Consider the following 13,897-nt stretch of genomic DNA (forward strand, 5'->3'; position numbering starts at 1 on the left):
TTACATAGTGGTCTCCTCCCATTCCAGCTCAACATCACCTGAAAACCAGGACAGATTGAATGGAGTGAGCACTGTCCAGTGAGGAGTGTGAGGTTTATATTTTGTTGTTGTTTTTGTTGTTGTTTACCTTCCATGGCGTCCAGGGAGTCCATCTTTTCCAGAGCAGAATAGCTGACAAACCAGATGGATTGACTGTTGCCTTTGTTGTTCAGAAGTTCAAGCGTACTTTGGTGCAGGAAGATGTACTGCGCCTGAAACACACACACACACACACACACATTGACAAACACTGAGCCGACGTCCGTCTTAATTCATTCTTTTTATGTAAAATTAAGTCTCAAAATGAATTTTTCTTTGGTGTCCTGGTGGCTGATGCAGACCATGTAATAAATATAACCCTGATTTGAGTCCAACTGGAAAAAAATGACTAAATTAATAATGATGAATACATCAACAATGGATAAAGCACATGAACTTACATGCCTGTCATGCACACAAAGTCCTCAACAGTCTCACATAATTAGCCAGCCAAAAGAAACCAACATAAAGAGAAGACATTTTACTAAAGTTTGCATCCCTTATGTCCTCACAGCAACTTATCAGAGCTGATTTGCAGATTTATTTCAGGCTTCCTGAAACAAAAGTAACATTTAAAAACTCAAATATTGAGTAAATTGTCATATGTGAAATTACTTTGTCTCTTATTGCTGCAGTCATGGATGTATTACAGTAAGAGAAGTGGATACCGTGTTTCAAGACAGCACCAAGTAAGTTCATTCAAACACATTTTTTTTCAGGCTTCCTCAGGCTTTGAGTTTTCTGGCCCATAGTTCTTCCTAATTAGTTTCCTTCTCCGGCTGAGTGGTGAGATATGGACGCTCGAGAGTGGTGTGTTTTCAGATGAAAGAGCAACTCTTCCATTGGGGCAATGATAGACAATGAAAGATAACCTTCATCCCTGAATGATTTTGGTTAATTTCTGTCTGTGTCTATTTGTAAACCATAATGAACTGAAACCAGTGTTGAGCTAGGTGCTAGGCAAACACCTATGGTATTGTTAAGATGCAAAGTGGTACTAGGATCCCTCCCTGCACAGTGTAAAAAATGATTACAGATCCTACATATTAAAGAGCATTTCTACCTCACAAACATAAAACAGCATGAACATTATTGTATTATTTTTTTTATTTGTGTCACTAGAAACTCCCGGACTAAATTGAACCTCATGGCGGACCAACTTTGGCAGGCTGCCCTGACCTAAGCAGATCTGTCTGAGTTGGCTCAACCACACAGTCAAATGATACACTGCAAGGAATGACCTGCCTCTTGACTTTATCCTATATTGATTCATTCATATCAGCTTATTGCTGTGATCTGCAGATGTGGAGACATACGTTTTGAAATCAGGCTACAAATGCTGAAATGCTATGTTCAGTAGTTCTTTTTGAGTCTCATCCCTTCCAGAAAAATCACATTCACAACCTTCCTCAGCACGGGGCGTTTACGCCACAACATCCTGAAAGTGCCAAAAAAAAAAAAGAGTGTATATGCACACTTTGACGCTCACAAATGCACTCAATAAAATCTATTTTTAAGCCTAGTTATATCACTGGTACAGGCAGTTTCTTGTAAAACCTACTCCCCAGTCTAAAGTATAAAACATTCTTTCTCCACAACCATCTGGTGACCTCTGGAAATGCACTCGCTACCTGACTCCCAGGTTGAGAACCAATGTTCAAGATAATAGGGTCCCACTATTGTCTTGTTTAAAGCTGTCAGTTAAAGAAATGTGCTCCAGTATCTCTGCAATGACATTTGTGAGTTCATATAATATGACTGGACTCTGGCACACTGAACACTGCTGTCTCAAAGAATCATGCCCTCGCTGGTTGCAAGCGACTCTTGTAGCTGCAGACACTGCAGGCTCATACCTCACTGCCAAAATGTGGAAACTAGGAAATGTACAGAACGTCTAGAAATAATGAAACAATAATACTGAGAAGAAGCAAAGGCACTAGGCACAGGGTCCCTACAGACCCTGAGACACTGAAGTAATGACTGAATCGGGTAATTTTAGGATAGGTTCATGCTGTTTTTTAGAGGGGGATTCCTGCTCAGCATATGCCTTTAATCCACTGCCAGATCATTCCCTTTGTCAAAACGAGAATTTTCCAGATATTTCCTCATGGGGATGGGATCACAGCAGGGCAGGAAGTGAAAAGTAGGACAGCTACACTGCCACTGGAACAACTTAAGACAAAATACTGTATGATCACCCTTTTTTTCCCTTTTGTTTGTTCTTTTTGGGCTCTGAAATAAACTAATTTGATGTGCACTCACCAGATTCTGTACCATACACATCCGCTCGCTGCGCAGCTCAGCCACCAGGCCATAAATATCCACGAAGTCGTGATCTCTGACGTGCTGAATAAGGTGGTCGAGAGCAATAAACACACCTGTCCTGCCCACCCCAGCGCTGAGGAACAGTGAGAGAACAAACCATTATACTGTCTGCTGCTCTACACTTAAATGACTATTAGTGTGTTAAGCACCAGAGGAACAGAAAAGGAAATTAAATCATTGACAGTAAGGCCTTTTATGGATGGACTTTGTTGATATGAGACATATTTATGCAGTGTCAGTACACACAGTACCTGCAGTGGACTGCTATAGTGGTGTTGTCGTGCCTGTGGGCTCGGACAGCTTTGACAAACTTAATGAGAGTGCTGCAGGACTCCGGGACTCCGTGCTCGGGCCACGATGTGTAGTTGAAGTGGCGAACCAGAATGTAGTGCCCGTGCTGCACAAAGGCATTTAGACAAGAGCAAGGACAGCAAGTTAAATTTCACGACAGTACCAGACTTTATTTCATTATAGGGTAGGGCAATATGTCGATATTATACCAATATCGTGATATGAGACTACATATCGGTTCTGATTTGGATATCGTTATATGATGATATGTCATAAGTCTTGTCTTTTCCTGTTTTTAAAGGCTGCATTACAGTTTATTCTATTTATAATAACACAACCAAATTTGGAGACATTTTTGATCAGATGTATTCAGCAAAAGTTTTTTCTGTTTGTCAGATGTGGAACAAATAACTATCAACACGGCGCATTAAGGAACAGTTTGACATTTTGGAAGATCTGCTTACTGTCAGTGAGATAAGAAGATCAATATCACCTTCTGAAATTCAAACTGGAGCCGGGAGACTGTTACATAAACAGCGTCATATTTCCCCAAACACACATGAGAGGGGTATCAATCTTCTCATCTAATTCTTGGTAATAGATTGTATAATTGAATTTCCCGAAATGTCGAACAATTCCTTTAAGTGGTTTGCCTTTCAAACATATTGAAGACCATTTACTGGAATAAATGAGAACAAAAGACACGCACAGTAAATCACATTTCATTTGGTTCATAATATATAGGTAGATGGAAATGAGGCAAATTATTTAAAACAAAAAATGAAGTTGTTACTTTCTGTCTATGTGGTGTTTTACAGTTTACAGTATGCACACGTACAGTTCACGTGCTGCGTGTGTGTGAGGGGTCATGAGCTCAGTTACCTTTTCTACTTTTAGGGTCCTGACAGTCCAGTCAGGCAGGACCTCCTCGGACACTTTTGAGACGAGAATGTCACTGAACACTGACATTGGCTTATTGTCCTCTGGCCAGTACTTGTGACACCGAATCTGAAATGTCACACACACACACACGCAAACACACACATACACATGGTAGATCTTCAAAGCAGATATTACTTTCTTGGCAACAGAGTTGTAAACCCAAACTGGAGCACAGCCTGTCCTCGCAACACTATTTCATAACAAATCTTTGATGACGCACTCTGCCTTTCTCGTAACACTGCGTGAGCATGGCGATGGTGCGGGTTCCTGTTTCCCAGATCATCCTCCAGAAGTCCGCCACAGTGCCAGGCAGAGGACCCTGGGTGGCTATGAACTCATTGGGACAAAGGTAGCCCTAAAAATATACAGAAAAAGAGAGAGAAATGTTTTATTTGCGACATACAGACCCACTGAAATTATAAATAAGCATAATATATTATCGAAAAGATTAATTAAAAGAAACAAGTTAATAAGCCTGAACATTATAACCATTTTTGGAAATGATTCACATTTAATTTGTAAAGAGATTCTGACAGAATCAGAGAGGCGCAGGGAAATATCTGGAACAAATTCCTCGAATTGCAAGAAATGTGTCTCATGCCTGCGTTACTTCTTTCATAACCTGATAATGACTCAAGTGGAAGCGAGCCTCCAGGTTAACCGCCGGGCTTTTAGCAGCTGATAACTTGTACTCACTGAGACGAAGCTGGCGTTGATGTAGTCAGAGCCCGCAGTGCCCGGTTCTGACAGCAGTTTCACTCGGTTGTTATTGTCTAGACACAGTTGAAATCCATATGCAGTTAATGTTAGAGCTAATACACAGAGATAGTTTTGCTATACTGTAGGTTTTATAACTCTGGGTAGCTAGTTTTTCAATCTGACCACGTACAAGGTTTGATGTTGGGGAAGCGGTTTTTCGATTTGTTCCAGGGCAGGTCAGCGTCGGTGGTGCCCAGGTCCTGAAGCAGTTTTGGAAGCTCCTGGGGATATAAGATGTAAAAAATCAGTATTCGCATAAATACACTCATGAGGTTAAAGGTCAGGGTTATATTTTTTGATTTAAAGGATAAGTTCACCCAAAAATGACAATTCAGTCATTATCACAACTTAAATTTGAGTTGACAAGATGTTATTTACAACCTTTTTAAGCCGTGCACGTGCGTAACCTTGATCTTGGAGCTTTTGGAGACTTGGGCTACGTCAGACAGGCTGTATGGTGCCATTTTATGGAGTTTTTTTTGGTTGTTTTTTTATGTTTTAAAACAAGTCCCCATTCTACTTGCAGCTCTGTTTTGCTGCTCCAGAAATGTTGTGTGGACTGCAAAACTTCACCCAAATTTCCATTGGCATGATCATGAGTATTGATTGAATTCTCATATTTGGGTGCACTTATTCTTCAGGTGAACGTGCAAACTTTTGAGTGTCTGAGGTGTCTTAGTTAAGAATAACATATTGGGGGTCTGAAATACAAACAGAGGTCAGCAAGCACCTTCTGACATATGTTTTGTATTGACTATGCATATATCATGGTCATGACGAATAATACAAAAAGCAATATGTATAATAAAGACCAGGTTACTTTAAGCTTCCTATTTGCAGTTGTTGCTATCTTATAAGATTTTTTCTCTAAATTCTTATTTGATAGGATGTTACACATCTTTTTTTTGCACTCCTGAGAAGTGCATAAAAACAAGAATGAAGCCGGCACTTCCCATTCATCTTCACTGTCTGCACTAAATTTTCCTCGTTATCTGTTTTCTGTGATGTACCAGACTTTATGCTCAAATTTTCTTTGGCAATTCCAGGCAATTTTCTATTATTTCATCCTTAGTCATACATTTATGAAAAATCTTTTGATATAAACGTGTCCAGCTTGCAAGCCAACACTTACAGCAAACTCTTCCTGGAACTTGGCATTGTCACTGGCACACAGATCCTCTACGTGCTGCAGGAAAGACTTCTTGTTGACAGGCCTGACAGAGAAACGGAGAGAAATGTTAAAAAAAGCTCTTCAACATGCTATTTTCTGTAGGTTTATTCTAGGTTACAACATGCAAAACTGAGCAGTACAGAACATGCTGATCTACGCTGCAGCTACTGTGTGAATAAACAAATTATTTATGCAGGATGACTTACTTGAGTGATTTCCTGTAGCTGAGCAGCCTGCACAAAAATAGACAGCAAACATGAACCAAAATAAACAAATTTACTCAATAATCACAACCCCCACTGTGGTATTTCTGACAGCTGAGCTGATCCACAGTGCAGAGAGTATGTTGTTTTGTATGTTTAAGCAACAGAGCTTCAACCATTTTAAATCAAATCCACTGATTAAACACCAACTTTGATGGTTAATTCTGAAAGAATCTGTGAACGTCAGAAAACTTGAATGAAGCATGTGGTAGTTCCCCCGTGACTGACGCTTCCTTGCATTACTGACGACTTGCAGCAACGCAGATTCTTAGCCATCGATAAAACTTTCCATCTGTGCCCTCTAAGACTGCTAAGCTGTCTGAGCAATTTCAAGAAAGTGGGTGGGTAAACACATTAAAATAGTCTCAAGCAGAGGAGTGTCAGCAGAGCTCTGAAATTCCTCTAGTGACGGAGGAAGAGGAGAAGGCTGTGGGCACTACTAATGAATTCAATTATTGACCTCCACTGAAGGTTTAGTACACAACACACATGGACGATTTAAAGCCTTAAATTAATGGGTGACGATGATGACACATGCATAGTGACGAATAAAAAGTGGAGAGGAACATGCGACGAAGCAACAGAAACGTGACGCAAGCACACACACACAGACACAGGTCAAAGCCAAACTTACTGGATCACATAAATCTCTTTCCGTCTAAAGAAGAAGGAAGAATACCTGGTGAGAGAAAAGTGCTCGGTGAGAGAAAAATAAAGTGAGTCAAGGCAGGTGTGTGTCGCGGGGAAAAAGTTATTTGAGCCATTCATGTGACAAGTAACAAGGCAAACTGTGTTATTCTAACAAATGGTGGTGTTCATGCAGATCTCAGCTCACTGTCCAAGTCATGAAAATAGTCTGGTCACAACAAAAGCAAAGAGATACACACCTTCCTAGTGACGGCACATTAAACATGACGATGAGCAACACATGCAACTGTCCAAAAATAAAAGAGTGTGAAACAGCTAAAATGAGTCAACTCTACTCAGGAACGGTCCCTCCTTTTTCCAGAACTAGGGAGTCAGTGGGTATGAAAAAATGTCATATTGGATGTTTAATACGGCCGGCTAATATTTGCTCAAGTAGGGCAGTTATATTACTTTTACACATAAGAGATAAGAGACATCTATCTGCCAAGTGGAAGCTTTTTTATTTATCTAGAACCTCTCACGTGAGTTTTATGTTTTTCATCAATTCCTCGTGTTGCTGCTCAATTTTTAGTTCAATTTTTGTCATTATGTGGGTATCCTTGTGATGTTGAAGAGGGAAAGTGTTCCTGCAGCTTTTTATGCTGATTGGTTGTTTCAATGTTATTATTTATCTTTATCTATCTTTCTCTTGGAAAGTAAAAATATAAAAGCAACATCTTTTTTTGTTCTATTCACATTGAAAGCTTCTTCTTCTTTCCTGAAGTTTCTCACCTTGATACACCAAAACTAACACTGAATTTGACTTAATTTCTCACAAGCTTGCAGCACTATCGTCTGTGCAGTTGTTAGTGCCAAAAAACAAAAAGGCTAGACGCTGAATATGTAAGAGCGGGTGGTTGGCGAGGTGCAGACAGGATGACTCGTCTGCTCCGCAGAGAACTGAAGGTAAACTTTAAAGCCACAACGATGCTGTGTAGTTTTCGTAGTGCTGCTGGTGCTTCTATTTTCTGCACAAACTCTACCACACTAGAGGAGTTTCTGCTGACAGCACATCAAGTTGGCTGCAGCAAAGAGATTTTTCTCTGTTGACTTAGATTTAAAATCTTGTCTGGAGCTGCTAAATCAAGCCTAAAGTCATGTAGTGTGCACACAGCTTCAAAACCGTGTGTGTTATATTTGGTGAAGTGACACTTTTAGATTGAAACTAAACACACAGACTAACCGGTTGAGTTTTTCCTGTTTCAGCTCCAGATCTGCCACAGCGATCAGCTGATCCAGTTTACACTTGGTCTCTATGATCTCTGCCTCTCTGGGTGAATAAGTCCCGCCCTCCTTCTTACGCTGATGGATCCTGAAATGTCAATCAAACACAGATTTAAAAAGAATAGAAAAGGAAATATAGATTTGTTGCAAATTCTGCAATCTGAAATTAGCTGTATTAAAGGTCCATTGTGTAAGATTTAGTGGGATCTAGTGGTGATGTTGCAGATTGCAACGAACCAAACACCCCTTGCATCACCCTCCCCTACTGTGGCTGCAAAAACATCTAAAACATGAAAGGCCCTCTCTAGAGCCAGTGTATGGTTTGTCATAACCTGGGCTACTGTAGAAACATGCCGGTGCAACATGGTGGAAAGACAAGTGACACGAATGAAAACATAATTATAATGGATGTCACAATACTGAAAATCCACAATTTACCTTTGATTTAAAAAAATAAATAAAAAATAGATTGTCGCATCTGGATTTGTAAAGGACAACATATCATTGGTTTTATGCCCTGACAACTGAACATTTACATTTTCAAATTCCTATTTGAAAGAAGTGTTTTTTTTAACAACAACAGCATGACTTTATCCTGGTGGCTTTTTGCAGGTTAGGGTTAGGCAAGTTTAAATATTCACCAAAAATAAAGATTCCAGAATAAACTAAGTTTGTTACAATCTACAAATCTGCCACCCTCTTCCCAAACAAATCAATAAAGGAAGAAAAAGAAAATAAACCCGGCATCTGTAACGCTGTGCCTCCTATACCAGTCAGCTGATCTGTGTCTAAAAGTGCAGGTACAGGCGAGCTAGCTGTGTTCAAATCAAATCAAATACATTTTATTTATATGGCCCAAAATCACAATCACATTGTCTCAATGGGCTTTACAATCTGTACAGTGAACGACATCCTCTGTCCTTAAACCCAAACTTGCCATGTTGAGAAAAAACCCCTCTGTGTTGCCTTTAAATGTTGTTTTTTCTCTTTGGATGTGCGCAAGTAAACAGGGGTGGGGAGAAATTGGGAGAATCGTTGATCCTTATTTTAATTTTGGTTACTGAAAATGAAAGCTCATTTTGATCGATTTATGATTTAAAGTTGCCATCTTACTTGACTGAGCCACATATGATGATGATGAGTAACACAGCCAAGAAGAAGGAGAGCAGAACTCCAAGAATGATCTGCTCTTCTCTGGTCAACAGGCCGTCCACTACAGAGAGAGGTAGAGGAGACAGACTGGATAATGTCACACAAAAACAACACAATCGGCTGTACAGGTTTTGTTTTCACTTTTCAATACAGGGATGAATTATACGTACCTGCAGTTTTGACATGCTCAGAGTACTCAGAGTCTGTGGATTGGCCGTTGATGTTAGTGGCTCTGAACTTAAACCTGGTGAACAACAGTTGAGTGTCAGCATTATATCGTCATAAAACATGTACATACAACAATTTCAAGTTGTTGTGTGCACTCACACGTAGACCGTGTTGGGCTTCAGAGGTCCATTGCAGAAATTATAGGTGTTGTTCTCCATCATACAGTCATCACTCTCTCCGATCACGTACGTTCCTGCCGTGGTGTGATTGTGCCTCACCTGGGGCCGGCTGTCTCTGGGCACACTGCTACCGCCTCTGACGTGTGCGGCCGTGCGTGATGCCCCGTTCCCCGCAAAACACGGCGGGTTGGGGAACCCCTTGTCAGTCAGGTAAGGGGCAGGACGATCAAAAAATGCATTTTTCCAGTTGGTCAGGTTATGACTGTCCTTCACTGTGACAGGAGGAAAGTTAGAGAAGAAGGAAACACAGGAAAACACATCACAGGCGGACTGAGTCAAATTTCTGCTGACATAAAGCCCCTTTGGCTTTTGCTTACATTTTGTCTTTTGTGAGCTTAGCGCAGAGTGACGTACTGTAAAACGAGATTCAACTCGGGGCTTAAAGCACAATAACAATATTTATGTATGTATTTAACTAAAAGTGATGGCTGTCAATGTTTCTGAAGAGTCATACCCCCTGACTCGGCCACGATGACCTGGATTTTTGTGATTGGTCCATTGTCGTCACTATAGAAACAGGCAGGCATGCGGATGGTGATACTCCTGTGGGTTACCATGGCAACCCCTCCATGGCCCAGCGCTGCCTGGGGTCTCTGGGTTGGCTTGGCCGGGGCTGGAGCACACAGAGGAGCACACACGCACAGGAACACACACACAAACACACAGGTTGTGTGAACACAGTGTGTGAAGATGTGGTTTTAGTCTGATGCATTTACATATAAAACATGAGAAACAGGCTGCTGCTCTGAATAATGAGAGAAAAACTGCACCTCTACATCATCCACACACATCTGATAATACTGCTGAGTTACACTTGCTGTGTCAGAGTGGGCCTGTGTACTGTTGTGCTGTGTGATTATACTGTGCGGTGGCACAGTCTCCAATCTATGCTGCACTGCTGCAACAAGGAAGAGAGAAACTCTGCAGCGCAGTGCAGAGCACAAGCAAAGAAGGGGGACTTGTACCTTTGATCCCTGTAGTTATCTGGACATGTGGGCTCGGTGGGCTCCTACCGGCCCCGTTCTTTGCTGAAATCTACAAAGAGACAGAGAGAAAAGAAAGGAAGGAAGACAGCAGAGAGGAGCAAAAGAAAACTATTCTTTAACTGAGCGACTGTTTTAACAAGGGCAACCTGGAGTTACAGCTCCAATGGCAAAAAGTATAAACTACACCCAAAAACCATGCATACGCCTTTTCCCTCACTTAAACTGGTATTAAGGAAGAGAATGCGGTGAGAATGTGCATGTCCATGAGACACATTTATAAACTTAATTTTAATGATTTATGTATTATAAATGTACCATTACTCTTATTTACATTAGAGTTACCTCTTAATGGTCATTTTAACTGATCCTGAATTGCAAAGCACTTTGTAAAGACTGTATCAGACAGTTCTGTTTCAGCTCTATAGAAGAATCATTGATCCTCCTTCTGACGTTTAAAAACAAAGATTGAGATATTACAGCAGTGATGGTTTATAATGGTACATGTGCACTATAAATAGCCACAGCCGTGTGAAACGGTCTCGCATAATGACAGCTGTTCTGATGCTGTTGAATCGCTGATGAAACACAGCATGTTGCATTGCATTGTGCCTTTTATTTTCTGCTCTTCTCGGTCTAATGAGTGGTGGAGCAGACACAAGTAGCAATATATAAACTAATGTTTAAGAGCTTTTCTTCATCCATTTCTCCCAGGTGAGTGCTTTAAGGTGCATGCCTGTGTGTTCTTCACCTGTATACTGTAGTTGCTTCCTCCTTTGAGACCCTCTATGACAGCAGTCATCATGTTCTGGTCATTTCGGGTGATATTAAGGCTGATGTTCTTGACCAGCTGGCCTTTTTCATAGATGTACACAAAGTAGGCAGTTATGTTTCCATTGGGCTCCTCTGGAGGGGTGAAAGTCACCTTCACACGGTTCACCTCCTCTGGGATAACGGATACAGTCACGTTCTTGGGAGGATCTTTGGGCTCTGGGGACAAAGTAGAAATGATACAAGGGGAAAATATATTTACAGGTGGGCAGCAGCTGATGTAGGAGCTCCAACAGAGTTTACCATTATAAGGCTTTGGTGCAGCAACCAAGCTGTTTTGGGGACTACCTAAGCCGAATGAATGTAAAATTAGTCTGGAGAGCATCCAAAATGACTGAATGGCTTCAACTAGATTTAATGGTTGTAGTTGGTCTCCAGTAGAATTCTTTAGTTTTGTCTCTAAGCGTGTTGGGAGTTGTTATCTGCTGGAGCTTTTCCAAGTTTTTGTACACATATATGGTAATAATAATAATTCAACATTTTGTGAAACTGCATTTTTTTTGACAGAAAGATCCAAACCCCTGCCAAATATGTGCACATACTTAAGTCTTTCAGAAACCCAGGGAAACACTGTCCAAGATGGACATTTCCACATACCCTCTTCTAGCGTTCGAAATTTAATAGGCCCGATGGCTTTCCCATCAGTGGCTGCGTGCTCCAGCGGACCAGTGAAGGCAGTGATTGTCACAAAGTAATGAGTGAAAGCGGTCAAGTTAGTCACAACGACTGTCATCAACTCTCCTGGAGCTCGGACGGTTGAGATGTTCAAATCAGGACCATCCACCTGGTTTGACAGAAGAGTTCATGGACAGATTTAATACTTGTGGATGAGCAGTTGGAGATATTTACCTGTCTCGTTGGCCTAACATCTGAGAACATCTGTGTTTGTGTGTGTGTGACTTTAAAAATGAAACTCGATAGAAGTGACCTGCACAAGATACGACGTGGGTCCAGAGAGAACGTCTGGAGAGTCCCATGTGATGCGAAGACCATTGGAGGTGGCGGTCACATTCAGGCTACGGGGAGGAGCATCAGGACCTGAGGGAGGGGATAAGAGAATACAGAATACCTATGATGTACTATTAACTTTAAAAATTGTTCAAATTACATCTCTGTCTAACTAATACATTTATTTATTTATATATTATCTTCATACTTTCTCTCTATTTTTTCTTCCAGCTGCTGAATTAACATACTGAAGCATCTATTACCAAAGCAGGTCAGATACAGTATGACTAACTGACTGCAAGCACTCCCCTGGCAACACAGGAAGGTCATATCATCACGGTGATGTTCTTACTTCCAGCCAGGGTATGTGCATAAATCCACTGTGTATATTCTCCAACTCCAGCGTTGGTCACAGCAGCCACTTTGAAGCGGTAATATCTGTATTTAGCCAGGGATTGGAGTGTGACGTTGTGAATCTCTTGGGTGCTATTCGAAGCATTCACCGACAGCGTGGCATCAGAGTCCACGCAGACTGAGGTCAGTTCGTCCTCTGGGGCAGGCTGTGTGGTAGTTGGTGTGTTTGCTTCACAAACAGTCGATAGCAGCTGTGCAATGATGTGGTACTCTTTGAGCAGGCCAGGGATGGAGAGCGGTGGAGCCCACTGAAGTGTCACATTGTTAGTTGTCACCTGAGAGATGGTGAGGAAGCGAGGGGCAGCTGGGACTGTTAAGTGAGACAAAGAGGATTAAAGTATTCATTCTGTATTACTGTACATCAGCAGCCAAAGTGATATACATTAGAATAAGTCTACCTGATTCAGAGAGAGTGGAAGCAGTACAGTTTACTCGATCTCCAGGTCCTGCAGAGTTGACTGCGGCCACAGTGAATGCATACTCCTGGTCGGGTGACAGGCCAGACACCGTGTACTCTGATGTGTGAGCCTGGTGTGTGTAGGACTGCAAGTCTGCCTCCAAAAAAATCTCATAAAATAAGATCTGTCCATTAGGGTTGGCTGGAAGTTCCCAAGACAGCTGAACTGAATCCCAGCTCACTCCTGAGCAAGACAGGTTCCCCACAGCATCAGCCACTGCAGACAGAGACGTTGTTATACTGACATTAGCTTTGGTTATCATTCTTTACTGTCCCCTGTAAGAATAAAGAATGAAACTCAATGTCAGTATATGTATAGGTTGCTACACACATATTCTCTGAATAACTGGAAACTGTCTGGAGACAAACATTACAGATTTGTCATTGGAAATTCTTGAACATATTTCACAGGAAAGCAAAACAAAACAGCTTTATCTTTGCAGGCTGCATATTCAGCAACTCTGCGGTAATGACCCGTTGTTCCTGAGGGGAATCACATTCGACTTGTCTTGGGCTGTGCTGCTGTGCCATTTTCACGATGACTGATGAGCTTGTGAAACAGACGCTACCCTTTGGAGTAGATGGTAGAAAATGAACAATATTTCTTCACTCGGACTGAAATCATTCCAATTGAAGATTTTGGGTCGACTGTTCATATGGAATGGATTTGATAAGGTCTGGTGTTTCCATGCAACTGCAAATTTAATTGGAACAGCTGTGTGATGTGCGCAAAAGTGATGTTACCGCATGCATTCCTCTTCCTCGTCAGGTATTTTATTTCTTTTGGCACGTGTTTGATTAGCTCCCTGTCCTGAAAATGGATATCTATCATCTAGGAGTCCTTTTATGTTTAAGTTCTCTTAAGTTTGTATTAAAAACAAACTCTCCACAGCAGACTAGCTCTCCTTAGAAGCTGCCATCTCTGGTAAGTGCAGAAACGTTCGTCACTACACATTTATGTCAAG

General features: G+C 41.4%; 1 protein-coding gene across 1 annotated transcript in view; it reads right to left on the bottom strand.

Annotated features, from left to right (window-relative positions):
- Positions 1–13,897, bottom strand: part of ptprq (protein tyrosine phosphatase receptor type Q) — a 41,204-nt gene continuing 27,307 nt past the window's right edge. The window contains exons 44-65 of the mRNA XM_073471776.1: positions 12,874–13,149; positions 12,414–12,785; positions 12,042–12,151; positions 11,711–11,897; positions 11,034–11,272; positions 10,265–10,334; positions 9,754–9,912; positions 9,220–9,511; positions 9,063–9,136; positions 8,854–8,953; positions 7,700–7,828; positions 6,464–6,508; positions 5,773–5,799; positions 5,528–5,609; positions 4,526–4,616; positions 4,333–4,409; positions 3,857–3,991; positions 3,577–3,702; positions 2,655–2,800; positions 2,341–2,476; positions 128–251; positions 1–38 (exon numbers count right to left, since the gene is read on the bottom strand). Coding sequence (XP_073327877.1) covers positions 1–38; positions 128–251; positions 2,341–2,476; positions 2,655–2,800; positions 3,577–3,702; positions 3,857–3,991; positions 4,333–4,409; positions 4,526–4,616; positions 5,528–5,609; positions 5,773–5,799; positions 6,464–6,508; positions 7,700–7,828; positions 8,854–8,953; positions 9,063–9,136; positions 9,220–9,511; positions 9,754–9,912; positions 10,265–10,334; positions 11,034–11,272; positions 11,711–11,897; positions 12,042–12,151; positions 12,414–12,785; positions 12,874–13,149 — 3,035 coding nt within the window. The remainder of the gene's footprint in view (positions 39–127; positions 252–2,340; positions 2,477–2,654; positions 2,801–3,576; positions 3,703–3,856; positions 3,992–4,332; positions 4,410–4,525; positions 4,617–5,527; positions 5,610–5,772; positions 5,800–6,463; positions 6,509–7,699; positions 7,829–8,853; positions 8,954–9,062; positions 9,137–9,219; positions 9,512–9,753; positions 9,913–10,264; positions 10,335–11,033; positions 11,273–11,710; positions 11,898–12,041; positions 12,152–12,413; positions 12,786–12,873; positions 13,150–13,897) is intronic.

This window comes from Pagrus major, chromosome 8 (assembly GCF_040436345.1).
Source record: "Pagrus major chromosome 8, Pma_NU_1.0".
Taxonomy (NCBI): domain Eukaryota; kingdom Metazoa; phylum Chordata; class Actinopteri; order Spariformes; family Sparidae; genus Pagrus; species Pagrus major.